We start from the raw sequence: 27,945 nt of genomic DNA, 5'->3' as shown, positions 1-27,945 counted from the left end.
TACATCTGTATTTCTGATTTGCCATTTTTCTAGATTCCACAAATATGCATTAATACACAGTATTTGGTTTCTCCTCTTTTTTTTTTCCCCACTTACTTTACATTGTCTGACAACCTAGAGAGTATATCAACAGTCAGCCTCCCAGGACCTGCCCTGCCTTCTGACCCATCCCCACAGACCTATCTCAGTTACTGTTAAATATCTTTTGGGTTTTGCTGCAACTTTTATTTGATGACCAGCACTAAATTCTAAACACATATGCTCAGATTTCACTGTTCATGGACACGGCAGCCTACATACCAGCTGGAAAAGAAAAATGAGCACTCAGATGATGGGCTTATCACTACCTATAGTGTGTGTGTGTTTCCTGGATAAGCAGTGTTTCCTTTCAAGGCCACTCATACTAACTTCAAGCTTTCCAGATCATTTTTTTAACAGATCATTTTCCCCCAGCTTTAAGGTATGATTAAAAAAATTGTCTATGTTTACAGTGTATAACATATTTTTGATATACATTGAGAAATAAAGATCATAATTAAGCTAATTCATATATCCATCACCTCACACAGCTACCATTTTTGTGTGTTTAATGATAACACATGAGATCTACTCCCTTGGCATATTTCAAGTATGTAGTAACATGGTTTTTAACCAGTCACCATGCTATATATTGGGACTCTAGAACTTATTCAATTTATAATTGAAAGTTTTACTTTTGATTAACATCTCCCCTTTCCCCCACTTCCCACCCTCTAATATCTACCACTCTCCTCTCTAAGTTCAATATTCTTTTAGATGCCACATATAAGTGAGGTTACAGGTATTTATCTTTCTGTGTCTGGCTTTTTTCACTTAGCAGAATGCCCTCCAGGGTCCATCCATGTTAGTCACAGATGGCAGGATGTCTTTCTTTATAAAGGCTGAATAATACTCCACTCTAGATATACCACATTTTCTTTATTCAATCATCTGTCAATGAACACTTAGGTTGTTTTAATCTCTTGGCTACTGGGAACAAGGCTGCAATGAACATGGAAGTGTAGATGTCCTTCCAAGATAGTAATTTTGTTTCCTTGTAATATATACATAGAAGTGAAATTGCTGGATCACATAGCAGTTCTATTTTTAACTTCTTGATGAACCTCTACACTCTTTTCCACTTTTCAAATCTTTATGTCTCACAGTTCCACTGCGGCAAGAAAATTTTTGAACCATTTCCTGACCCATTAGAAGCAGCAAGTATCATCAGCCCAAGCTGACAAGTCAAATCCCTTATCGGGAAACTAAGATCCCATGTGCTACACAGAGTGGCCAAAAAAAAAGGTAAAATAATATATCACTAACAATAAAGATGATCCTCAACCATACTGTTTTTGCATGTGTTTAAAAAAAAAAGATGAACCAGGAGCCCAGAGGGGAGCCGCTGAATTGACCCCTTGCCTCTTGGCCAAAAGGTACCTCTCCCAGATCTGGCTTCTCTCTCCATCACATAAGGACATACACGTATCACAGGTCCCAAGCCTGAAGCCCCATGTGATATTTACTGGTCTCAAAAATTGTTGGCATCATTGCTCAAACTCAGAGAATGAGGATCCCCTAGCTACCACCAAGGGGTTAAGTTTTCAAGCCTATGTTTTTCTGTTAAGAATAACATTTTTTATAACCCTCAAAGTTTTAAGTTTCAGCCCTGACTTTAAAAATAAAGTGAATCCTCTGATGACTGGTTATAATTTAGAAGAAAGGGGGAAAAATCCCACCCACCTAGAATAGTAAGTAAATCGGTATCATGCAGTGAAAAACTAAGGGCAGGTTTCACAAATGCCTTGAAGACATCTTGCTAGTGCACAGACTGTCAAGAGCCTGGAAGCCCGCAGGGTAATGAAATAGGCTGCCAGAGGGGAAACGAAGAGCTGGAAGATGTGTTTTGAGGTCTGGCTCATAGCCTTTGCTAGGGCTTTTATCTTGGGAGCGCATGTGGCTTTTCTTCCCCCCTCCCATTTTATGCAAGGGAAAGGGACCAGGTTCCCTATTTCCTTCTTCTAGCTAAGCTCAGAGGATGCTACAGAAACATGGACACTAGAGTCAAAGACCGGCCCCAAAGTATTTTTAATATACGTTCAAGCATTATGTAAATAGATTAAAGGCTTGTCTCTGTCCGTCTCTCTGTGTATTTAATAATCTCCTTTTGTGGATTCTAATTCAACATGAGACTAATGGAAAAGACTGCCATACCCATTAACCAAGGACATATGCAGCTCCAACATGCACCCCCACCCCCACAAACCTCTGCTTCTGCCGGCATTTCCTGCCAGAAATAGGTCTCAGCTGTGCGGTATTCGCCCAAACCCACAGTGCTCGTGTGCAAACTTTCCTCTACAAAGCTCCTTATGCTGGGCGGCCATCACCCAGCAGCCCATCCGTGTTCTCTTAGGTCTCATTCTGCGACGTGTGGCCTCTGTCCTTTGTGTTTTAAGACAAATTAAGAGCCTGGGTGAGGCTGAAACCATCTGAATAAGAAGCACTGGTTCGCACAATGGATGCTACAATTAGGATAAGGGAAGATTGGAGGACATCTTGGCGAGAATAAACTCCTCTTTGACACGGCAATGACAAGCCCGGCTTGTGCACACAGAGTGACTTAGGAGAATCACTAACCATCATTTAGTAAGTGAACCTCAGTTGCCCTGGCCTCCTATTAGAGTTGCCCACATGAGAAGCAGCTGCATTGAGAATCAGGCCTGCAGGCTGGAGAGGCTGCTACAAGACTTGACTGCTGATCTGCTCTGGGACTTCTCCATCTAGAGCATCATACACATTTCATGTGGGCTTCCCAGGCGGTTCAGTGGTGAAGAACCCTCCTGCCAATGCAGAAGACGCCAGAGACACAAGTTTGATCCCTGGGTTGGGAAGATTCCCAGAATAGGAAATGGCAACCTGCTCCAATATTCTTGCTGGGAAATCCCATGGGCAGAGGAGCCTGGAGGACTATACTTCTTGGGGTTGCAAAGAGTTAGACGTGACTGAAGCAACTTAGCACACACGCACGCACGCAAATAGATTAAAACAAGTACCCAAAACAAACAAAATCTCCTCTTGAGCAGCCAATTGATGTAAGAGGGACACGACTACATCACTTTCAAACTGAGCTAGGTTTGTTATCATTGTTTAGTCACTAAGTCACGCCCAACTCTCTTGTGACCTCATGGGCTATAGCCCACTTGAATTTGGTCTCTTATTCCGTCTCATCTCTTTAAGATATCCATACTTCACAAACTCCTGGGCATGTCACAGTGGGTGTGTGATACTTATGAAGACCCAGGCCATCATCTCCCTTGGCCTTCTATCACTTCACCAGCGGTACTCAACGTGTGTTCCTTAGAACAGCAGCTGCAGCTAGGAACAGCAAACCCTGGGAACTTGTTAGCAATGCAAATTCCCAGGCCCTACCCCAGATCTACTGAATCAAACTCTCTAGGAGGAGGACCCAGCAATCTGTGTGTCTAAGGAGCCCTCCAGGTGATCCTAATGCACTGCAGTTTGAGAATCACGGTTCTGTACCACTGCTATGGTACAGTCTATGTCCATAGCAAAAGTCTATGTCCAGTAGCAGCCGCTGCTATTATTAGAAGTCCTGAGCCCAGCTGAGTCACCCTACATTGTCTGTAATTCAAGGCTGATATATTAAAATCGTCTCAAACACCTGGTAACATGTGACGGCTCAAATTTGCCTACCCTTTTTTTTTTTAATTTTTTATGTGGACCATGTTCTAAGTCTTTATCCAGTTTGTTAAAATACTGCTTCTGTTTTTTATGTTTTGGTTTTTCTGTCATGAGGCATATGGAATCTGAGCTCCCTGACCAGAGATCAAACCCGCACCCCCTGCATTGGAAGGCAAGGGCTTAACCACTAAATGGTCTGTCTATCTTGTTAAAGATGCTTCTATGATAGTGGAGTTTCCCACATCAAGATGCTGTATTTTAAGCTTTTCTGTCAATTTTGAGAAAGCCATCATCTACCTAGACATGAATTTTGAGTTATAATAATGTCAGTGGTTAAAAGGAGCTAATATCAACATATAGCAAATATGCACTTTTCCCAATGATCCAAACATTTGGACACCAAACTCACAAAGCCCTGCTGAAAATGCACCCTGCTTTTGTAACATTATGAGAGATCTAAGGGGGACTGGTAGTACTACTTCATAGCATCCTTATGAAACCCAAATAAGCCCATGCATAAAGAAATCACAGTGTAATGTTCAAAGCTCTACTTATATCTGGAGGTCACAAAAGGTCAACCCGTGGACCAAAAGAAATTTCGTTTCATCCACAAACTTTTAAAAACTTTTTAAGCCTGTTGATTTTGAAATGGGAGTTCTTACATTTTAAAAAGGAAGATATCTGTCTCTTGAGAATCAGTGGATGTGACAACATAGGACCCACGTTCACATCTAGTATAAATGAACTGTGCCTTCACTGAGAAGAGGTATCTTCCCTTCAGGTCCTTACAGTTTCCCATTCAATCTGTGTCACTCATTTATGTTACATGCTGGCTCCCAGGTCCTTCTGGGCTTGCAAATCCTGTTCACTGTAAACAATCCTTTTCATTGTTATTATTAGTATCCTCCTGCACTGCAAAGGTGTCACTATATTCATGAAATTCAGTGTGGCAATTCACCAGTTGAGGTGAAAAGAATTCATTTTTCACCCTTTGCATCCATTTTCTCCTTAAAAATTGTGCATTATGATTTGTTGATTCACTTACTATAAAAAGAAAACTTTTGTTGAGTGATTTCTGTAAGCTTGCACTGAGTATTTCCCATGAAACCTGTCAAATAACCTTCAAAATAATTCCAGGAGACTAGTACTATCATTATCCCCACCTTATAGATGAGGAAACTGGGGAACAGCAAGGTCACACAGATACTAACAGAAAGGCTGCCGGGATATGAGCCAAGGCTTTCGGAGGCCAGAATCCATGCTTGTTACTTGCCAGAGTACAAGGCACTGACAGCCTTGGGGACCACTGTGTCTGTGCATCAATGCAATTTGTTCTCTCAGTCAATATCTCAACACGAGGACCAACTCTTACTGCCAAGGAAGTTGATCCACATCCTCAAGGGGGATCAGTGATGAAATTCGGGTAGTTCAAAGGATCAACAGTGGCGGTCCCCAGTGCACTGGAAAACCCCAGAGAAATGGAGAAGGGCTATTACTGAGCCCTGGATTCCTTCTAAATACTGGCAAATAATAACCCAAAAGCCCCCCTGCTTGGCTTTTTAAATGATGACCAGTCTATTTCACAGGGCACTCGCCAGAGCAACTGCTCTTTGTCCCAAGAGGCTAAAGCCTGAAATACTCATAGGTACAAATAACTGGTCAGAGAGGTGTATGACCCTTGGGCATATTTGTGTAAGGCCTGCCTTGGCACTCTCAGACCTGGCAACGACCCTGAATGTGCCCCAAGTGGCATCTATCCACTGGGCGGCCCTGCAGAGTCATCTGGGTCAAGCCCTTCCTCAGCACCACTGTCCTGGGCAAACCATTTTTTAAACTTCAGCTTGAACTTTTAGAAGCAGGGTACCATTTACGTGGAAGAAGATGAACAAATGTATGGCTGGCATCTTCAGTTCTCCCATCCTCTTACCAGCTGCCTGCCAATGCAGAGGTTCATAGGGGACATGTACAGGGATGGTCTCCCCAAGAACCACAGTTTGTGTTACTATAAGTCTTGGATTTGAGTCTATAGAACCTCTGAGGGATCCCTGACCTGGGAAGCTAGGCTGGACTGGATCCCATGCAAACGGCAGCCAGGATTTCTGCCCAAGCCAGGTAGGCCAACCCAAGTGGCCTGGATCAGAGCAGGCTGACTGGTTTCCTGAGCCTTTGGTCCACATTCCAACTCTGATACTCAAGGTCTTCCTGCTCAGAGGCAAGAACAACACTGAGAGATGAAGCCAAGGAAATGCCTTGTCTCTTTGCAAGTACAGGGCAGAGCCAGCCTAAGCCACCCACCTACATCCAGGCCTTCTCAGGGCAGAAAATGGGAGCAGGTGGAGACCACAGGCCACTAACTGCAACCCCTGGGGGAGAGTTTTAAGGGGGAGAGGGGCCCAAAGTGAAATCCCCAAAGGGCAGATTCCACAGAGGCACATCCAGGCACACATACCCCAAAGCTAACCCCCTCTCCTCTGCCCCCCGCCCCCAGTTAAAGGATCCTAGAGGCAGCTCTCACCCATAGCAGAGCACCCCGTGCCCAAAGCTAGACATGCCACCAATACTAGGAATCAGGAGTCAGGAGAGAGATACAACCCTTCTACTTCTCACTGTGTGAGCCCAGACCTCTGCATGCTACTGCTACTGCTGCTAAGTCACTTCAGTCGTGTCCGACACTGTGCAACCCCATAGATGGCAGCCCACCAGGCTCCCCCGTCCCTGGGATTCTCCAGGCAAGAACACTGGAGTGGGTTGCCATTTCCTTCTCCAATGCATGAAAGTGAAAAGTGAAAGTGAAGTCGCTCAGTCGTGTCTGACTCTTCGTGACCCCATGGACTGCAGCCTACCAGGCTCCTCCATCCATGGGATTTTCCAGGCAAGAGTACTGGAGTGGGGTGCCATCGCCTTCTTCGGACACCTCTGCATACTCTATTGTAAAGTGCAGACAATGAGTCCTGCCTAGCACAGATCAGAATTAAGGTAATACATGCAGGTTTTTGTAAATTGTAAAGTGCTACACAAACGCCAAAGATCGTTTTTATTATTCCAGAGTTCGAGTTCTTAATAAGCAACCATATACCCTAAAAAGCCAGCGTAGGTTGGATTGGCATCTTGTGAGTGTGCCAAGTTGCTTCAGTCGTGTCTGACTCTTTGTGACCCTATGGACTGTAAGCTCACCACGTTCCTCTGTCCATGAGAGTCTCCAGGCAAGGATACTGGAGTGGGTTACCATGCCTTCCTCCAGGGAATCTTCCCGAACCAAGGATTGAACCTGAGTCTCTTACGTCTCCTGCATTGGCAGGTGGGTTCTTGACCACTAGCGCCACCTCAGCACATATGGCCTGAGAACCTCTCTGAGGGCTTTTACTCAAGACAATCTCTGAAACATTCAGTTATCTTCACCTGAGCGCAAGGAAGACCCTCTTTTTGTGACGTGCAGACATAACACATCCTCCCCCAAAACTGGTTTGCACTGAGACGCCATGGCTTCTTCCCCGAGGGAACGTGTTACTCACTTGGTTAGAGCTTCCATCGGGTATTTCCATGCACTGGAAGACTCTCAAAAGGATGTGGCCTCCTGGTTTGTCTCAGTCTTTCCCGATGCTACTGAATCAGTCTTCTCCCTCATCCGCTCGCACAGGGGCTGCCAGAACCACCCACACAGTGAGCTCATGGGCGGAGCTCAAGATGCTGCTACCATCTTGGGGGGTGCATTTCTGGGCAGTGGTCAATAAACAGGCTCCAGGGCCCTGCAATTTGGGTTCTGATCCTGGCTTTGACATTCTCTGTGTTGGGCTCTTTAAAACATGGATAATCTAGACGTTCCTCCCCCATTAGCTCATCAGGATTAAATGACATCATCTGTGTTAAAAATGCACTTGAGTCTTAGCACTGAGTTGGTGCCTTTGGCTACTGACTTAACTTCACGTGGTTGGCTTTCCCTTTCTTCTACTACCTGTTCCAAATAAATGATAAACTAACAACAAACAAGTAAATACATTCCTTCTGCTCATGGGGAAGTATGTGTGTTATTTTATATTTTATTATACCAAATCTCCACGACCCACTCAAATCTCTCTCTGGGGAAGTGTTCTACAGCTCCTTGGTTTACCTGCTCCACCTGTGTGCTTATTTGCATAAGTACTCCTTCCACTGGCTAGAAATTGTTTATGTTAAACCATTAACTTGAGGTTAAGAAAAGAAGCATGACACACAGGGCCTTGCTGAATAGAAGGTGGTCAAGAAATGGCAATTGTATTATTATTCCCTGGAATAACCACTCACATTCATCCTGCCTCAGAATTATTTTGCTTTCTCCTAAAATTCCAGCTTTGGGAACATCCCTACTGATGGAATGAGAGCCTGGGAGTAGAGACACTTGTCAACATTTGCTCCGCTTTTGGCAGGAAATAGGATGAGATTCATCTTTTCTCATTGATTAGTCTCTGGACTCAACTGGAAGATTCAATTAAAGCACTCATGTTTCTGAGTATTTTATTCCCTGGAGGTGGCAGGGGGAAATCCCACCAATGATCACGTGACATAGGTCACAGGACATCGGTCCTTTTCAGAACTTAAGTGTGCAAAGGGCAAAGTCTTCCCTCTGATGACTGAAACTTAGGGACACTGACTTTTTGGCATTGTCACTTTCTTCCAAGAGACGACACTTTGTAAATACCTGCTGGATGGCTGAATACTCCAGTCATATCTCTGCACCTGGGTCTGAGGAGCTGATGGAATTGATGCTGGGCCGAGCCCTGGCCTTCAATTGAGTAAAGGAGAGGATACAGAAGGTCGTTCAAGCTCTTTATGTTTCAGAGATGTTTCCTCTTGTCCTCACAAGGACAAGGCAGCAGGTAGACAGGAATGGGCGGCTCTGGCTGAAGATCATCAGCTGGCCCCTGCATGCCAGGCCCTTCACCTGCACCATATCTAAACCTTACAGCCAGCCCCTAGAGCAGAACTCATGAGCCCTCTTTACAGATGAAGGGACCAGGGTGTAGACTGAAGAGTATTCAAGAACCTACAGATGAGAATCTCCTCTTGGAGAGGCGCCCAAGTTGGTGAAGAGATAGAGTCATTGCTCTTCCTCCTTCACATCTCCAGAGAGACTTCAGGAGGACTAGGCTCTGGGAGCAGGCTCATGAGCTCCTGAGGGCCCCCTGAGAACCCTAGGAAGGTGGCAGACAGACTCAGGGTTTGCAAATTTTGGAGAGTATGCATTAGGTCAAAGCAGGATACAGAACAGCTGACATGGTCACAAGCGCCTCCACCCCCCCCCCCCCAATTCCCTCTCTCTCTCACACATACACAGAGTTAATTTGCTGTTAGAAAATCTGCACTAAGATATGTTCGTTAGGGCAGAATCATTCATGAGAATCATTTACAGTTTCCCAAGTACAGGACAAACTCAATTCCACAACTGCACGGGCGTAAGAATCCCAGAAGGCTGGCTAGACCCTTCTCAAAAATCCATTTAGCCTCTGCTGGGAATGACCCAGCCTCACGTGGCAAAGGGTGGCCCAAGTGTAAGCTGCTACTGGCTCCCTGTTCGGAAAGCGAGCCCTTTCATGAGGCCCAGCTGTTCCTCAGGCATCCAGACAAGCTGGTCATGCAAAGGCAGAAAATGTGACAACTGTTGGAAACCTTCAGCGGCCACTGATGGGAGCAATGGAATGCTCTCTGGAGCAGCCACTACATGGACAGTTAGAGCAGCCTATTATTCAGTTTATATAAAACATTCACCAGCTACATGGCACCAAGAACTGAATATCTCCATTCTTACCCAGTTCATGACATACTGGCCACACTGCCTGGCCACAAACTCTAGAAAACAAACAACTTCACTAACCATCAAAATACACACACTCAGAGGGAAAGGGAAAAAAAGGTGGGGCAGGAGGGGGGAAAGCCTTCCTGAGTTCTAAACACCAAGTTCAAAGATTGCCCAACAGACAAAAAAAGCTATAGCATTCAACAATGCCAACAAACGTCTTTCTCGCTTCAGCTGTGAAGTCTCCAAGACATTTAAGATTTGAAGACTTTGATAAAGAGGGTCTCAGAGCCACAGAGACCACATCAAATGCTTCTTTAAAAAGAAAAAGAAGAGCCTGTGTGCATTTCCCAGTGAAGAATCCATCCAAAGGATTTTGAAAACATTTTAATATACTTTGCTTCCAAAACATTACACGCTGTTTCTCCAACAAATTCATATGTGTTTCCAGGGAACTCCTGGACAAAAAAAAATTTACTTAGGTAGAAGAATGTCTGGAGATTCTTTTATGCCAATATGTTAAAGGAGCTTCTCTTTTAATTGCTATTATTTCATAGAGCAGCAGTAATCATTCCTTCATCTGCAAAAGAAATATATAATCCAGCTGCGGTGGCCCTAGTAAAAATACCACATCTGTGGATCATTGGCAACACTGGGGCAGGACCACTCAAATTTAGGCAGCCTTGGAGAGCTCTCCTTTATACTCAAGATGCACATTGGGTACACTTTTCTGAGTGCACTTAAACTTTGCCCAAACTGGTTGTTCCTTTGTATGCTGAAAATAGGTTGAGGAACCACAGATAAGAAGGAGGCTCTCTTGGAATATTATTCCCAGGACCCAGTTGTTCCAAGAAGTCCCCAGACCTTCCTCTCACCCAAGGTGGTGGCTTTGTGCCAGTGCCCTTGTCAATTTCAAACAGAACAGGGAAAATGAATACTCTCGGTTTCAGGGAGGAGGTTCTACCGCGTGGCTGGCAGCGGAGTGGACTGCTGGTTTTTCACTTAGCAGACCAACAGCTTCCGCAGAGAGCGTGGAAGTCACAGTTTTTAGTGACCGTTCCCGCCTTCTCCAGCATCTGAAGTCAGAATATTAGTGAGCACTGGGTGGTAATATTCTAGGAATTGTCCCCCCTCCCGCCCCATGCTTCTCTTTCGTCTTTCCCCAAAGCCCAATAGCAAGCATCTTATTTCTAAGCCAATCTTCCACATTCAAATCCCCAGCCCAAAGCGCGCCCTGGGGCTTTCCATCTACAGACTATAAAATAAAACGCAGCGTAGCTGAGCCTTGACAGACTTTTATCCCCAAAACACATGTCCTGTGGCTACTGTGCTGGAATGTCGACGGCCCCGCCGTACTCGGGGTCCTTTCCCATCCCAGACAATAGAGCAAGAAAATAAAATGAAAGTGGACTTACTGCTATGGCTTGCAGCCTTTCCTTGTGCAATTCCGCCTCTGCCATCCTGGAGAAGGGCACACAGCGAGGGAAAGAAGAAAGAAAAACAAAACACACGCTGTAGTCACCCGAGGAAATTGATGGGCACCCCGGGGGGGAGCTTTGCTAGAACCCCACGGAAAGCCTACGGGCGGCCGGGGATCTGCTCCGGGGGTGGCGGGCAGAGCTGTGCGCGCGGCTGGCTCGCCCGGCTCAGCGTCTGGCCCCCGCCCGGCCCGCCGCCTGGCTGCGCCCCAGCGCTGCCGCTCCCTGCATCTCCCGGCCGCCGGCCGCGCCAGTCGGGGACGTGGGCCGCGGGCAGCCGCCGGGAGGGCGCGCTCGCCCCGCGCTCGTTCTCCGCCCTGACGTCTCCGCGCCTCGCTCCGCCCCTGGGGTGTGGGGGACCCGCGGCCACGGCCCCCGGGCGGCTCTAGGCGGGCGGGAGCCACCCGGGCTGAAGCCGCAGGGAGTGGGGGCTCCCCCAGGAGCGGCCAGGCACCGAGCGTGCGGGTGGGCACCCGGGGCGCACGGGAACCGCTAGGACGCTGGGTTGGTGCGCCCAGGTGGACACGTGCTCACTGGGGACCTGCAGACCCCAGCCCAAGGGCCTCAGGTAGAAAGCCCGGCCCCAGCACGTCCTGCCTTCTGGCTCGTGCCAAAAGCCTGAACTCGACATGGGGACATTTCCCACTGGGAAGGGCTACCTTGCCCACGTGCCTCAGATGGCAGGATCCTCGGCGGTCAAGTTGGCCAAGGACAGCGTACAGCTGAACATAGGCCATCCCTCTGTGGGGTCAAATGTGGGTTAGAAAGACAACCACGAGTTTGTAGGTGCAGATTTTGTAGTTATAGGTGCTTCTTTGGCCAGGTTTGACCACTTAATAGCTGTAAAGCCTTGGGCAAGTCATTTAACCACTCTGAACCTCAGTTTCCTCATCTGAAAAGGGAAGTGCTGAATGAGATAAAGTATATAAAGGTCCTTTGTAAAGGGCAATCTGTTCTTAACATTATCCTGTAATGTTCTGGGCTGAAACACTGAGAATTGTTACTTATATACTCAGTCTCTTAAAGGAAAAGTAGGATCTGGTCATTAAAATATTTTACCTCTTCTTTACTAAAATGGGAGACCTGGGTTTGACCCCTGGATTGGGAAGATCCCCTGGAGAAGGGAATGGCTACCCACTCCAGTATTCTGGCCTGGAGAATTCCATGGACAGTATAGTCCACCGGGTCCCAAAGAGTCGGACATAGCTGAGCAACTTTCATTTTCAGTTTACTAAAACAGGAGACAGTACTAAAGTGCATCCTTTATGCCACGCCCTGGGCTGGATATAAGAGATGGAGAAGATCCAGTCTAAAAGGAAATAAAAGGCAAAAACAAACAAAATACCTCCTACCATCCAGGAGGAGGCTGCTAGAATTTCCAACATTCATAAGCAAACTTTCCTTCATAAAATGAAATAAACATAAGGAGGTAGGGTGGGGGAGAAACCAATGTGACCTATTCAAGTGCTTGATCTGATAAATGTAAGACTTAAGGCATTTTTAAAGGTATGCACATCAAATTTCTTTAAATTACCTCTTTCCTGGGAAAATTCTTACAGTTTCTACTAAATCACCTTTTCAACGTTCAGGGAGGTTTCACCTGTCACTTGAAGAGCAATTACTACTCTTCCCAAAGACTGAAGCAGTTTAACTGATTGATTGTTTTCCCTTTCTTTTTATAACAGGCATCGGTGGAGCTGTTTGGGTCATAAATTCAAGCCAACACCAGATTTGACATCCCTCTCCAGTATATCCAGAACTTCTTTCTGGCTAAGACCCATCACTTTCTTCAAACGCTGCATTTTCTCTTTACATCCAGCGCCATCTCCAGAGGACAAGTCTTTTGAGGGTGTTTGCTCACAGATGAACAAAGCTGTCAGTACTTCAGCAGAGTGACAGTGTACCCAGCTAGAGCAGAGAATAACAAGATGAGCAAAGTGAGACCAGAGAGGTTGAAGGACTCAGTCAAAGTCACAGAGCTGGGATTTCAGCTCAGCTCAGACCTCCAGAGCCCACATTCATAACCACCAGGCACCAGGCTCAGCCAGTCATATGAAGGGGAGGCAAGCCTCAGTGGTGAATAAGTGGTCCTTTCCCCTCCAGTGATACAGATATTAAAAAGGAATTAGAAGAACACAATGACGTGAATGGACCTAATGTCACTGAACCATACTCTTAAATGATCAGTTTTATGTTACGTATATTTTACTATGATAAATTTTTAAAAGGCATGATGGAAGGTGAGATGCCAAGCCCCCAAAGGGCTTAGACACCTTTGGGAAGTGACCAGTTTGAAAGCTTTGCATCTCAAGATAGAAGAATCAGGGAACATGCATCTGGCTGTCATCTACATTGCGGTTCTAGCTCAAGAAATGTGAATGGCCAGAGTGAGAAAACAGAACAAACAACAAGAAGAGAAAGTCCAGCAAAGGAGGCTGAGGAAGTGTCATCTGAGGATGAAAAGGAAAAATCAAGATGGATATTTCTACGAAAAATCACAATGGGAAAAAAAGGTTTTTCAACGGGGTCAGATGGTTTGGGGAGGTTTAAAAAAAATGATGCAGACCAAGAAGAGCCTTGGGCAGCCAGGAAACCATGGGTGGCATGGGAAGAGCTGTGTGTGTACAGGGCGAGCTTATAAGCAGTGACAGAGAGTTAAGAATGAATGAGAGGTGGGAAAGGAGCATCCTGGAGTACAAAACACTCTTTTAAGATCTTTGGATATGGAAGATAAGGGCGTTGGGGAGAACTGGAAGCAGTCTATGGGAAGCAAAGGCAAGTTAGAGGGTTGTTATATGAGGTGAGACTTGAATGTTTCAGAATCAAAGGGAATTAGGTATCAGGGAAGTGAGACCAAAGACATAGTCAAAAGGGAAGATAAGAGTTAGGTCTCAGATTAGATCAGAGGGCATCCAAACAAGCTCTGGTGGCCAGGTTAGCCTTGGAAAGAAGGGAAAATGAAAGAGGACAAAAGATGGAATGAGTAAGGGTGAAGACATTTTAGTTGAAGGAGAGAGAAGTTGAGTGAGCATATATCAGAAGCCTAGTTTTCTCAGCTGATGGAAGTGTCTTTGGTTGAGATAGGTGGGACTTCAAAGAAATAGAAATGGTTGGTAAAGAAACTGTGGGATATGGGGAATATTAAGACATGATTCTTAATCAGAAATATGCATTAGAGTCTCCTGGGTCACATTTCTCTGGATACATGTATAGAATTAAATATCTATGGGGTGAGGTAGGGGTTAGGGATGAACCATTGAACTAATTGGGTTTACTAGGAATAGATAGAAAACTCTTTGACCAGTTGTGCTTACTTCCTCAGTGGCTTTCAACTGCCTGGGACCAAAGATATGCAGTGGTCATGTTCACCAAGTGTTGAGGACTGTCAAAGCAGCTATGGCAAAAGGTCAAAGGGGAGAAGAAATTCAGAATGCTCGACCCTGGGGACATGTCCAGGTGGAAATGGAGCAGACTCTTCCATATTTTTTGGCTGCCCAATTTGTGAAGCCCTTTCCATCTTTAGGGGAATTCCCATACCACAAGCCATAGAGAGAGTCAGAGACAGTTCCCAACACAGAAGCTGGGAAATGCCAGGCTCTTGCTTCCCAGGTCCCTGGAAGTTATGACATGGCACGCAATCCAGGTTGTGAGGTATGTGCACTGGCCAAGGGCCTTGAAGACACAGCATTAGAGAATTCTCTCAGGCTTCTGCTCATCTTTGGTCCTGCCCATTGCTCAAGCCTCTTCTCATCTTCCCAGCTATTCTTCAAACTACGTGATAAATGCACTTTCAAAAAAAAAAAATCAAAAAAAAAATGCACTTTCAATTTATGCCTTTTCTGCTCCTAGCAACTCAAATCAGTTTCTGTTGCTTGTGACTAAGAACCCTAAGTGAAACAGGAAGACATGTGAAGAGTAGAGGGAAAACATTTTCTCCTCTTCCAGCACTTCTCCCCTCAAATCTCTGAATTTTAGCATTTTAAAATCATCAAAACCATTACAAACACAGGCATTTATAACCCAAGTTGTACCACTTCTTTCATAAACTTTTATTGTGTAGTTATTCTATACTAGACATGAGGCAATGGCTTGGTATTACAAAGAATTCCTAGTCTAGTGCTAATATGGATGACTTTTTGCCCTCCACACATTTGAAATCTCAAAAGATCTATTACAATGGGTGCATAATGTGTGTAACAAATCACTAGTTCTTGCTGGGACATTAAACCACATTGCATAAGCACTACCCGTATTGTTTAATGGTTTTTCTGATAGATGCTGTATTGCAAAGCATTGTATGGAGAGAATACAGAATGCTCGATTTGCAAAATAGATGCTTTGGTAATAAAAATTGCAGAATCTATTTTAGGGCATGAGTCCTTTGGGAACCACAGATGATCAAACCTATTCTCTGTGGGGAAAACAGGAGTTCTGAAAACTGAGAGGGAAATGACTCGCCAAGACCCACTGAGTGAGTTAAAGTTTTGCTGAACAGAAGCTAAGAGTGTGAAATTTTGGAGTAACCTGAAGCTTTCCTTTGACAAAAGTAATTTTCAAAGGAATGCCAGGTGGTCCAAAATGCTTGTATTTGTATCAGCTCTCTTTTGCCTGAGATCTGTGAGAATCCATGGTCATTCAAAACATATGGCTGCACAGAATCAAAAGGACGGGAATGGTGCTGAGAGCCCTTTTGGCTCCTGTGGTTGTGAACAATTTGGGGAAGTTGATGGGATTTCAAGTATGTGATGTTTTTCTCAATGGGTTTCAAATGACAGGCCCATAGAGAGAGTCCCCATGGTGCAAGAAAGATAAAGAAGTTAGAAAACAGAGCTCCAGTGTGGGAAATAAACTAGGCGGGATGTCCCTTAAAGCATAGACTGTCGAAGCTCTCTACATAGAAGAATCACAATGAGAAACTGGAAAACCATCTAGAAATGAACAGTAGAACTTCCATTTGATGGCTTCCTTTTCTCTGGGCTAGCCTTGGGACTTGTTATTGTTCAGTCACTAAGTCATGTCCAGCTCTTTGCTACCCTATGAACAGCAGCATGAGCCTTGGCAATGTCAGCTGATCAACACCGTGAATTTCTAGAAGAAACCAAGGGCTATAAGGAGAGAATAGAGGAACAAGATCTGGATGGTTAGGGGTCATCCCACCTTCACCTTGCTGGGACATTCGGATGTTGATAAACATTTTGAAAAGTGGGATTAGGAGGTAGGTATGACACAGAGAAAAGGCATGAGCTGTAAAGACAAGTTAGAATCCCAGTACTGGGACTGACCAGTGGCACAAATTGAATTCCCTTAGCTCAATATCCTCATCTGTAATGGAGGAAAACAACTCTAACCTCATAGGGATATTGCAGGGAATCAAGATAGATTGAAAATTCATGAGACTGACCGCAGTTGGTGCTCCAGTGATGGCAGGTCCTAATTATTCCAACTGCCACTTCGTTAACACCATCACAGGCCAAATCAAGTAAGTGACTTGACTGTATTTATGTTAGCTTGGTTTGTTTTTGTTTTTATAATGTAGGCTTTTCTTTTAAGAAAAGGGGTGAACTATCAATAATCTTTAAGTCCCCCACATGAATAGGTACTTCTCTTTCATCTTCCAAGAGGAAGGATTCTGCTCCGTGTCATTTATTACCTAGAAATTTCATTACCAGGCTCTCCCTTTAATGATTCATAGACACCTACAGCCTTATGTTTTGGAGTGAGTCAATTTAATACTTATAAATAAGAAGGAATGACAAGGGAATACTTAAGAGGACACAAATTAAGTCCAAGGAAAAGATGGAAAGAAAAGCTTAAGTGTTTAGGAAGTGGAGTGTTTAGGAAGAAAGCTACATGCCCACATATGAAAGGTGCTCCTTGGTGGAAATGACTCAAGGTTTGGGAGTGAATTAGCTACAAAGTGGAAAACTCTTTGGGAAGTCCCATCTGGCTGTCTGATGCCAGTGGACACAATCAGGTCACGGGCTTCTCAGAGAGCTTAGGGGCCAGTCTAGTTTGACTTAGAACAATGACCATGAAGTGCCCCGTCAGCTTCGAATCCTGTTTTGCAGTGTGGCCATCAACGCTTTCATTGTTAACCGTGATGTGATCACATCGTACTCATCCTGCAAGTCAGCACTGCTGACAAGACAGAGATTTTCTAGGGGGCTGTCTGTGCAGGGACAGCGACCTATCAGGTAAATCCTGTGTGCCCTCCTGTTTGGGGAATGAATAATGAAATTGGGAAAACCGAGCTTCAGCTCCTACCACTTATGTATGCTGAGCCCCTCTGATGCCCTTTGGAAGTCCAGCGATTCAATTCTGCACGCCGCCCCCCGCTGCCATTGCCCACCCTCCATACACTGGCAACATGGGTCCAACTTGGGTTTGGCCCCCTTAGAGCTGTTCTCACCGAGAGGTAATAGCCAGAAAGTCTCAAAAATTGCTCCTTCCTGAGGTCATGGAGAAGAGGGAACCCTCCTACACTGTAAGTGGGAATGTCAATTTGCGTAGCCACTATGGAAAACAGTATGGAGGTTCCTTAAAAAAAAACTAAAATTAGAGTTACTATATGATCCAGGCATATCCAGATCAATCCCACTCCTGGGCATATATCTGGAGAAAACTCTAATTTGAAAAGATACACACCTTCCTCGATGTTCATAGCAGCATTATTCACAATAGCCAAGATATGGAAACAACCTAAAATATACATTGCCAGATGAATGGATAAAGATGTGGCACATATATATATACACACACACAGATACACACACAGCTACACAGATACACACAGCAGAATATTGTTGTTGTTTAGTTGCTAAGTCATGTCTGACTCTTTTGCGACCCCATGGACTGTAGCCTGCCAGGTTCCTCTGTCCATGGGATTTCCCAGGCAAGATTACTGGAGTGGGTTGCCATTTCCTTCTCCAGGGGATCTTCCCAGTCCAGAGATTGAACCCACATCTCCTGCATTGGAAGGCAGATTCTTTACCCCTGAGCTACCTGGGAAGCCCACAATAGAATATAACTTAGCCATAAAAAAGAATGAAATAATGTCATTTGTAGCAACATAGTTGGATCTAGAGATTATCATACTAAGTGAAGTAAGTCAGACAGAGGAAGAAAAATATCAAATATCATATGATATCACTAATATCAAAAAAATGATAGAAATGAACATGTTTATGAAACAGAAACAGACTCACATAGAAAAAATTTATAATTACCAAAGGGGAAAAGAGGGGGATACACTAGGAGTTTGGGATTAGCAGATACGAATTACTATATATAAAGTAGATTAACAACAAGGTCCTACTGTATAGGACCTTATACAGGAAACTATAAGATATTCAATATCACTCAATAACCTATAATGTAAAATAATCTGAAAAATTATATTTATATACATGCATATACACATGCATACATATTACTGAATCACTCCAGAAATTAACACAGCATTATAAATCAACTATACTTCAACAACAACAAAAAATTGCTCCTTACCCAATGTAACCCTTCCAGCTGGGGCATCATGGACAGACAGCCTTTCCTCAAAACAGCTCAAGGTAGAACGGGAAGAGCACCAGGCAAAATCTCAACACTAGGTCCTAATCCTAACTCCGCCACTTTCTGTGTGACCTCAGAAAAGTCACTTAAGTGCTCTGAGCTGAAGTTTTCTATTTGTACACTGGGGAAGAGATAGCTAACTACCACACAAGGTTCTTATAGGGATGAAAGGAACTCATGAATGACAACATGCTTTAAGAACTAGAAATGCTCTCAGAGGGGCAAGGGCAACAGTCAAAGAGATGCCTTGGAAGTCAGGAACTCAGAGAGGTAAGGACTGGTCAGTGGGGTGGCGGCAGGGGTTGGGGGGGTGAGGTGATGTCTTTAAGACTGCAACATTCTCTAGCAGCCACCGGCTCGGCCCACCAGGAGAGGAGACTCGGCTAATAGATAAGACAAAGGAAGCTTCCAGGTGTCTGATGAGTTTCTACGACCATCAGATCAGTAAATGAAAATGTCCGATGCAACCCAAGGCTCTCTTTGACTCCTTTAATGTTCCTCAATCACTCAAGTGATTTCTGCTTTATCCAGTCAAATAGTTCACATCCTGATCTACATATTTAATTAGCTTTGTGGAATGCAGAGAATACGACGCAGGGTCTGAGCATGTGGTGGAAGCAGCAGAAAGAAGGAACCATAAATACTTGAATCTTTCCTGCCATCTGTATGTCAAACTTAGATTGGAAAGCTACCTGGTCCCTGTTTACATGACTGTGCCCTCCTCTCTCATTCATTCAGAGCTAAATTTATCCCATGAGAGGGAATGGCATACTTGGGGAGGTGGGGGTGGAAAAAGAGTTGACGCAGAGGCGTCTGCTTGACTGGGAGCCAGGAGCTCTGGGGGTGGGGAGAGCCCCTCAGGGAGGCTCCGAGGATGGAGCCTGTGCTGACTTGACAAAGGAACGTGTGTTATGTTCTGCTGAGGAGGGAGTGAGCATGAACAAGACTGCAGATCCTGCGTTAGAGAAAGCAGTTCCCTGAGCTGCCCTGAACCTTTAGATCTGGCTCAGTCCTTTGGGAAATGGACACTCAGCCACTTTCCAGGCTTCTCCCCAGTGAGAGCGGTGTCTGTCCCCTGGGGAAAAGCAGTTGGCAGAGCCACATGGAAGGCACAGCTGAGCCTGCCTTCTCTGCTGATGTCACTCCCATCGTTTCGTCTCCAGGGACAGCCTTCTTGGGCTGGGCGTGGAGGACGGAGAGATTGCTGCCTTCTAGGATCTGAGCTGGATTCCGTGCTGTGCACCCGCATTTGGGTGTCAGACTGTTGGTGCCTGTGCTAGGACCCAGATGTCTCCTATCGGTCCTTTATGATTTCCACTCAGTTCCTCTCTTTCCTCCTCTAGCTCCTCACTTTCACTCTTCCCTAAGTCAAGCCCTAGTGATGCCATCTGTTGCCAGTGGACAAGCCATGGAGATTGAGATGGCGTTTCCCGTGGCTGGAGAGCTTTCTGCTAGAATGGAAGATCTCCCTCTGTAGACAGGCAGTCTGTTTCCAGAGCTCGGTCCCCTTTTGGCATGGAACTCCTCTTTGCTGGGATGGGGGAGGGGAAGCTCCTAGGGTTCGGGATGGTTCTCCTTTGTTTCAGTCTCAGAAGTCACTGTACATCTTTGTCAGAGCTTTACCCTACTCCTCCCCAGAGAACTTGACACCTTCTTCATCTGTTTGTCCCATTCCAAATTTGGTGCTTTCTCATACCATGAGCTATGCCTGGAATGCAGACTCCCCCTCCCTTTTCTAACTTCCCAAGTCCCCTCTTGTTAACTCCACAGCGGTCCAGAAATCCCACCCCCTCAGGGTATGCATGGTGGTCCCTTTGGGAAGGAAAAGTGGTTATCCCTCCCAATTCCTAACATAGTGTGTGACTAACAAATTATTTACTTGACTTGTCCCTCTCTCGGTTAACTCTAAAAATGATGAAGTCAGAGTCCTGAAGGAGATCTCAGATTCATCAGCATCCTACAAGCTACTACAATGATTGTTTGCATGTAACAAAGCTACTAGGTTGGCAGGAAGCATGGATTGGACCAACTGGACTTTACATCTCAATTCTACCACTTAATGACCTTGAGAAATGTACTTGACTTCTCTGAGCTTAAGTTACTCTTACTCTGTCTGTAAAATGGGAAAGATATTAGTATCCATCTTACAAGATTATCATAAAATCAGGTGATTATACTCCAGTGATGCCATGTGCATGCGTGCTAAGTTGCTTCAGTCGTGTCTGACCCTTTGCAACCCCATGGACTGTAGCCCGCCAGGCTCCTCTGTCTATGTGATTCTCCAGGCAAGAATACTGGAGTGGGTAGCCATGCCCTCCTCCTGGGGATCTTCCTGACCCAGGGATCGAAACTGCAGCTCCTGCAGCTCCTGCATTGAAAGTGGATATCTTACCGCTGAGCCACCTGGAAAGCCCATGTGATGTTATGTATTCATCATGTAATGTACCTCCTGACATATTGAAGGTGGTCATGAATACTGTTTCAAAATCGTGAACCTAATCTTATTTATTCATCCATCTGTGTCACTCTGGATGTGTTTTTACCTAGATATGCTTGTATCCAAGCAAGGATTCCGAGTCACTTGTTCAGCCCATCACCAGGTGCTATGTTCATGCCCTAGCTCCCAAATTCAAATGTTGAAACCCAAGTCTCCAATGTGATGGAGATGCAGCCTTTGGGAGATAATTAGGTCATGAGAATGTAGCCCTCATGATGGGATTAAAGAAGAGACAGTAGAGAGCTTGCTTTTCTCTCTTGTCCCACCATATGAGGACACAGCAAGCAGATGGCCATCAAGAGGGCCCTCACTAGGAACCCAATATCTCAGTACCCTGATCTTGGACTTTTCAGCCTCCAGAACTGGAAGAAATAACATTTGTTGTTTAAGCCACAAATCTGTATAATTTTTCACAGCAGCTGAAGCTAAGACCCCAGATATGGCCGATTCGGCCCTCAGACTAGACCAGCACTGACTCATGAAAGCTCCGGACTCATGCTTCTTGCCTCTAGAGTTGGCTCTCCAAGGCCTTCTGATGCTGTCCAAAGCTTTTTGGAACGTTCTGGCTTTGCCAAGTTCTGCACCTATCGCGAGGGACTGAAGGAGACAAAGGTGCAGCGTGTCCTGGGGGTGGTCATGCTGCCGTTAGAGCAGTGAGTCTCAGCTTCTCAGGAGGGCAGGTCAGAGTCCTTTTGAGGATCTGGTAAGAACTATGGTTAAAGGCAATGAACACACCTACAACGTTTTGTATATAATCTCTGAGCTTTCAGGAACCCCTTGTATTCTTCCATGGACCCTCTTAGAAGATCCATGGACCTCGGGTTAAAAAACAAAACCAAAAAAGAGTCTCTGGAACCTAGAATATTGGAAGGAGGCAATAAAGAGATGAGAGAGAGTGGCTTTATGAGGCAGGAAGTTCAACCTGGTTATTAATGCAAGAGACTGGAAGTCTGGGTCCCTCCTGCTCAGCCCTGTCACCACCACCTCTCCCCTCCCCTACCCTCACCAATGGCTGTGCAACTGCCCATTCTCCACACTGAGAGCTGCTGCTGCTGCTGCTAAGTTGCTTCAGTCGCGTCCGACTCTGTGCCCCATAGATGGCAGCCCATCAGGCTCCACCATCCCTGGGATTCTCCAGGCAAGAACACTGGAGTGGGTTGCCATTTCCTTCTCCAATGCATGAAAGTGAAAAGTGAAAGTGAAGTCGCTCAGTCGTGTCCGACTCTTAGCAACCCCATGGACTGCAGCCTACCAGGCTCCTCTGCCCATGGGATTTTCCAGGCAAAAGTACTGGAGTGGGGTGCCATTGGCCTGTTTTAATTCCCTTCCACAGTTTCTGCAGAGAAAAGGCACAGGCACCAATGAGGCCCCACCTGGGCACAAGCTACCTCCACAATGTTTCTCCCACCCCAAGGCTTCCTCTGACCAATATGTATCCAGCCCTTAGTCCTTCTAGAGTGGTCACATGATGTGAAGAGCCAACTCATTGGAAAAGACCCTGATGTTGGGAAAGATTGAAGGTAGGAGAAGAGGGCGACAGAGGATGAGATGGTTGGATGGCATCATCAACTCAATGGACATGAGTTTGAACAAACTCAGGGAGATGGTGAAGGACAGGGAGGCCTGGCGTGCTGCAGTCCATGGGGTCGCAAAGAGTCCGACACAACTGAGCAACTGAACAGCAAGAGTGACCTTCACAGGTTTCCCCCGGAAGGGGCTTGTCTTGCATCTGTGTACGGTAAGCATCTTATCAATCCCTTCTTGCCTCCGACAATCATGTTGAAACTGCTTTCTGGTCTAGGTGGAAACAATTAAAAAAAGAAAACAGGTATCAGTTTGAACAGACTAATAAAATGGTTTGTCCACATCACCTTCAAAGGGTTAGGCTATATCTTGTCAGGCATCTTATGAATAACCTCCAGTATTCAAAATCCATTTTCCAAAGGCCTGCCCCACTTTCCTGCTTCCACCACTGCTGGCTGAAGTCATCTGACTTCCATTTTGGAACTTCCCACAAGAATTCAAGCTTGGTCCAAAACCTCTCCAGCCTCCAAGGAAAACAGACCATTGCTGAATTAAAGACACTGTTAGGTCGGTTGGAGCCAAAATAAATGGAGCCAGCTTTTCCTTAATGAGGGGGAAGCAGCCTTTCCAGGGTGGTGACCTAATGAGGCAAGAGACAAATGGGTGTCAGGTTTCAAACCCCAGCCCCTTGGAAAGCCAGGCAAATGATATTTTCTTTCAGGAGGAACTTCAACAGGCTTGGAGGCAGCCTGGAGATTTCACACTTGCCCTCTGAGCAAGTGAAGCCCTAAATTCGATAATCCTGTTATTTAAAAAACATTGTAACAGCCCTTGTCCATAGAGGAAACATTTATGTGGTAAGAATATGACCACTGATGGAAAAAAAATGGGCAAAGATACTCTTTTGCTGTTTTACCATTACCCTATTAAGAGGTACAAACTAGTGTTTTCCCAAGTTATAATAAAGCAGGAACAAACTGAGTTAAGCAAAAAGCTGAAAGTTTCCAAGTTCATTTCTAAATTAAATGAAGGTCTAAGGAGTATTGGAGAGAACAGTTTGAATTTGAATGTAAAAGGTTTTGGGGTTTTTTTTGTTTGTTTCTTTTTGGTTTTTTATCTTTAATAAACACTGATGTGATACTTTGTCCCTGAATCCCTTCTATTAGTAAGTGCTTTGGAAACATTAACAAGTGTAATCCTCACAATGACTCAAACAGTAAAGGTTCCGCCTGCCAATGCAGGAGACCCAAGAGATATGGGTTCAATTCCTGGGTTGGGAAGATCCCCTGGAAAAGGAAATGGCTATCCACTAGAAGATCCTGGTGAGCTACAGTCCATGGGGTCGCAAAGAGTCAGATACGACTGAGCAACCAAACACACAGTCCTCACCACAGCCCTCTGAAGGCAGCACTTCTATTACACCCATCTTTCAGACGCGCACACTGAGACACAGAGAGCTTCTGGTCACACCGCTCCAAGTAGCAGATGTAATAATATCAGGTAATCAGCTCATGCTGCTGGAAGAGTGTATCTGTGTGGGACTATTTAAATGTTGGGAGAATTTATCTGCATGAATAATATGCATTTAAAAGAGGTGAAATGATTCCTTTTGAGGTACTTAGAATATTATCTTCTCTGAGGGTTAAGACCTCAGATAACAACCACAAACGGGGGAGAGTGCTAAGTCAACTTCTTCCATCTTTCTCCTTCCTTTCTTTATAGAAGGGGCACATGTATTGGGCACGTACTGTATACCCAAGCATCATCCCGAGTGCTAGGGTTCAGCACAGAATGGGACAAAGAAGCTGCCTTTCTGTATTTCCATTCCAGGGAAGGGAGAGAGACATTAAAAGTAGAAAAATCTACAATCTAAGTCCATTCTAAGGGAGACCAGTCCTGGGTGTTCATTGGAGGGACTGATGTTGAAGCTGAAGCTCCAATTCTTTGGCCACCTCATGTGAAGAGCTGACTCATTTGAAAAGACCCTGATGCTGGAAAAGATTGAGGGCAGGAGAAGAAGGGGACAACAGAGGATAAGATGGTTGGATGGCATCACCGACTCAATGGACATGAGTTTGGGTAAACTCCAGGAATTGGTGATGGACAGGGAGGCCTGGTGTGCTGCGGTTCATGGGGTCACAAAGAGTCAGACACAACTGAGTGACTGAACTGAACTTCAGAAATATTCCAAAGAGAAGCACTGAGGGGAGAGAGTGGTATGCAGATGAAGGAGTGACACTCCATCAGAGACCTGAATGGAGTGAGTGACAGAGCCACGCGAATACTGAGGGAAGAGCATTCAGAGCTGAGGGAACAGCACACGGGAAGGCTCTGTTCCATGAGTGTGCTCAGATCCACGGGAGGACCACGGAGGGGACCAGTGTGACGGGGGCAGGAGGGCGAGGAGTTGAGGTGTGACAGAGGAGGCCAGAGAGTGATCCAACCAGGTCATGGCCTTGGGAGGGTTTAGACAAGCTGTGAAGGGATGTATTTACACCTTTAAAAAATCACTCTGACTGCCAGTGACAAGGGAGAGAAGATGTGAGTAGGAGATCGGATGGAGGACAATGCAGGATTCCTGCGACAAAACAATGGAATGGCGGGATAGTGGTAGACAGAATAGTAACCTCAAAGATGTCCATGCCTTGGTCCCTGCAGCCTGTGACTGTTACCTTACATGGAAAAGGGGGCTTTGGTGGAGCGAACATAGGTGGGCAGTGATGGAACTGGTGCCTAGACAGATCCAGGAAGCCTTCACTCCAGGGCTGGAGGAGAGGGGTGGCAGAGCACAGGGATCCAATGTCAGCACAGGAGAGGTCAACAGACCCCGTGGATTCAACCCCCAGTGTACAAAATAGAGTACAAACTGGGGGAAACTGCACAATTTCTCTAAGATCAGGCTCCTTTGACCAGGAAAGGAAATTAATAGTGACTAACCTGTAAGGGTGTTCTGAGGACAAAGGACACAATCTGTCAAGCCCTGAGCCTGGCAGGTACTAAGTGCTCTCATCAGCACCGAGTGGCAGCATTCCTGTTAAGAGTACTGGTGCCAGGATGTTTTGGGTTCAAAATCAGCTCTATATTTACTAAACAGAGGACCCTGGGAGAGGTACTTACGTTTCCTCAATTTCATCCTGGGTAAACTCAGGTTAATATTATGTACCTTACGGGGTGCATGGGGAGGCCTGTGTTGGCTATTATTACTCTGGTGATGAAGATGATAAATAATGCATGCCTTCTAAAATTGTAATTAATGTTGATTCCACTTCTTCAGAATCATAAAATATGAAATGAAAATCTAAAGGATAGGTTTGTCATGTAAAAAATAAGTCTTTGTTAAAGGATATTTGGGATCCCTGGGTGGCTCAGAGGTAAAGCATCTGCCTGCCATTGCAGTAGATGTGGGTTTGATTCCCGGGTTGGGAAGATCCCCTGGAGAAGGAAATAGCAACCCACTGCAGTATTCTTGCCTGGGAAATCCCATGGACAGAAGAGCCTGGTGGGTTACAGTCCATGGGGTCACAAAGAGTCGGACTGAACAACTACACAACAGATATTTCAGTGACTCACAATTTTGCCTCATCAACACGCAGCTTAAGGACAATGTAACAGGAACTACATGCACGGTGAGTGAAGATGCTCTCAGCTCTGCCTTCATCCGCGTAGCATCACGGTGCTGTGAAGCCACCTCGTTCACCCAGGCAGCGGGAGGCTCTGCTTACAACCGAAACCTTGCAGTGGGTACTTGGAGAAAATCTCGGTGAGCTTTCAAAAAGATGCAGACGCCACCTTGGAGAGTTAAGAACTAACTCCTACACCTGTTAGCCGGCTCAGACTTTAAACTCCCACCCCCTCCCCAGCCTGGTCTGACTGTAGGTCTCCAAGCCACTACACCTGGGCTGTATCAAGAGCCAGGTACTTCGGCACTTACCAATGGCTGGAAAACCCTCAAGTCGTTTGTGCCAAAAACAGAGGCAACAGAACGATGATCCCCGCTCGGCAGTGTAATTGACTCAGCAGTTGAGACACAAACAAATGGCCCTTTCGTGGGCAAGATGATGACCCAGAACTCTGAAATCTGAAGAGCTAAGTGCTAAATGTGCAGTATTCCCTTAAATGCCTCTGAAAGGACTCCTGGGACTGTAATGAATGTTCATTTGACATATCTTACCAAGGAAGTCAGAGAAAGCCTGCCTGCCTCTCCTCCCAGGGTCTGGCTGAGTTTGTGAGGGATGCGGGAGCTTCCGGGCAGTGGGATGTGATGGACCTGGGTGTAACCAGCGACCACATGGCCTCTGTCACAATCAGTCCTGGTGTTGACATCAAACCCCCAACCAAGCTGCAGGTCTCATCTGCGTGGGCTCAGGGGTTTACTCCAAAGTCTCACTACTCCTTGTGTGGTCTGTGGACAGCAACACCCGTGTCAGTGTTGACATGCAGCTTCTCACTGGCCTGAAACGTACTGAATCAAAATCTGCATGTTTATAAGATTCCCTGGTGATCTTTGGGCAGATTCAAATTTGAGAAGCTCCAATCTAGCGCCAACACAAAGGTCCATATAGTCAAAGCTATTGTTTTTCCAGTAGTTATGTCTCACAGATGTGAGAGCTGGACCATAAAGAAGGCTGAATGCTGAAGAATTGATGCTTTTGAACTGTGGTGTGGGAGAAAAGTCTTGAGAGTTCCCTGGACAGCAAGGAGATCAAACCAGTCAATCCTAAAGGAAATCAACCCTGAATATTTATTGGAAGGACTAGTGCCTGGTGGGCTGCCGTCTATGGGGTCGCACAGAGACAGACACGACTGAAGCGACTTAGCAGCAGCAGCAGCAACAGGTGCTGAAACTGAAGTTTCAATACCTTGGCCACCTGCGGTGAAGAGCTGACTCATCAGAAAAGACCTGGATGCTAGGAAAGATTGAGGGCAGGAGAAGGGAGTGACAGAGGATGAGATGCTTGGATGGCATCACCGACTCAATGGACATGAGTTTGAGCAAACTCCGGGAGATGGTGAAGGACAGGGAAGCCTGGCGTGCTGCATTTCATGGGGTCGCAGAATCAGACAAGACTTAGCTACTGAACAAGAACCATCTAGGGCTGACCGGGTCTTAACTGTGACAGCATAGTAGACCTGGGCTGCTTTAAAGTAACACCCATCCCTGGGGCCCCACTCCAGACCAACTATGCTGCTGCTGCTGCTAAGTCACTTCAGTCGTGTCCGACTCTGTGCGACCCTATAGACGGCAGCCCACCAGGCTCCCCCGTCCCTGGGATTCTCCAGGCAAGAACACTGGAGTGGGTTGCCATTTCCTTCTCCAATGCATGAAAGTGAAAAGTGAAAGTGAAGTCGCTCAGTCGTGTCTGACTCTTTGCGACCTCATGGACTGC

At 45.8% G+C, this 27,945-nt stretch overlaps 1 protein-coding gene across 3 annotated transcripts in view; it reads right to left on the bottom strand.

The window, feature by feature from the left end:
- Window positions 1-11,237, bottom strand: part of PALM2 (paralemmin 2) — a 379,963-nt gene extending 368,726 nt beyond the window's left edge. For all 3 annotated transcript variants that reach the window (NM_001435193.1, NM_001371509.2, NM_001204119.2), the window contains 1 exon segment: window positions 10,906-11,237. In NM_001435193.1, the coding sequence (NP_001422122.1) occupies window positions 10,906-10,950 (45 nt within the window). In that variant the 5' untranslated portion in view covers window positions 10,951-11,237.
- Between the last annotated feature and the right edge of the window lie 16,708 nt (window positions 11,238-27,945).

This window comes from Bos taurus, chromosome 8 (genome assembly GCF_002263795.3).
Source record: "Bos taurus isolate L1 Dominette 01449 registration number 42190680 breed Hereford chromosome 8, ARS-UCD2.0, whole genome shotgun sequence".
Classification (NCBI taxonomy): Eukaryota; Metazoa; Chordata; class Mammalia; order Artiodactyla; family Bovidae; genus Bos; species Bos taurus.
The sequence above is the reverse complement of the archived record's forward strand: the minus strand, read 5'-3'. Positions and strand labels throughout refer to the sequence as shown.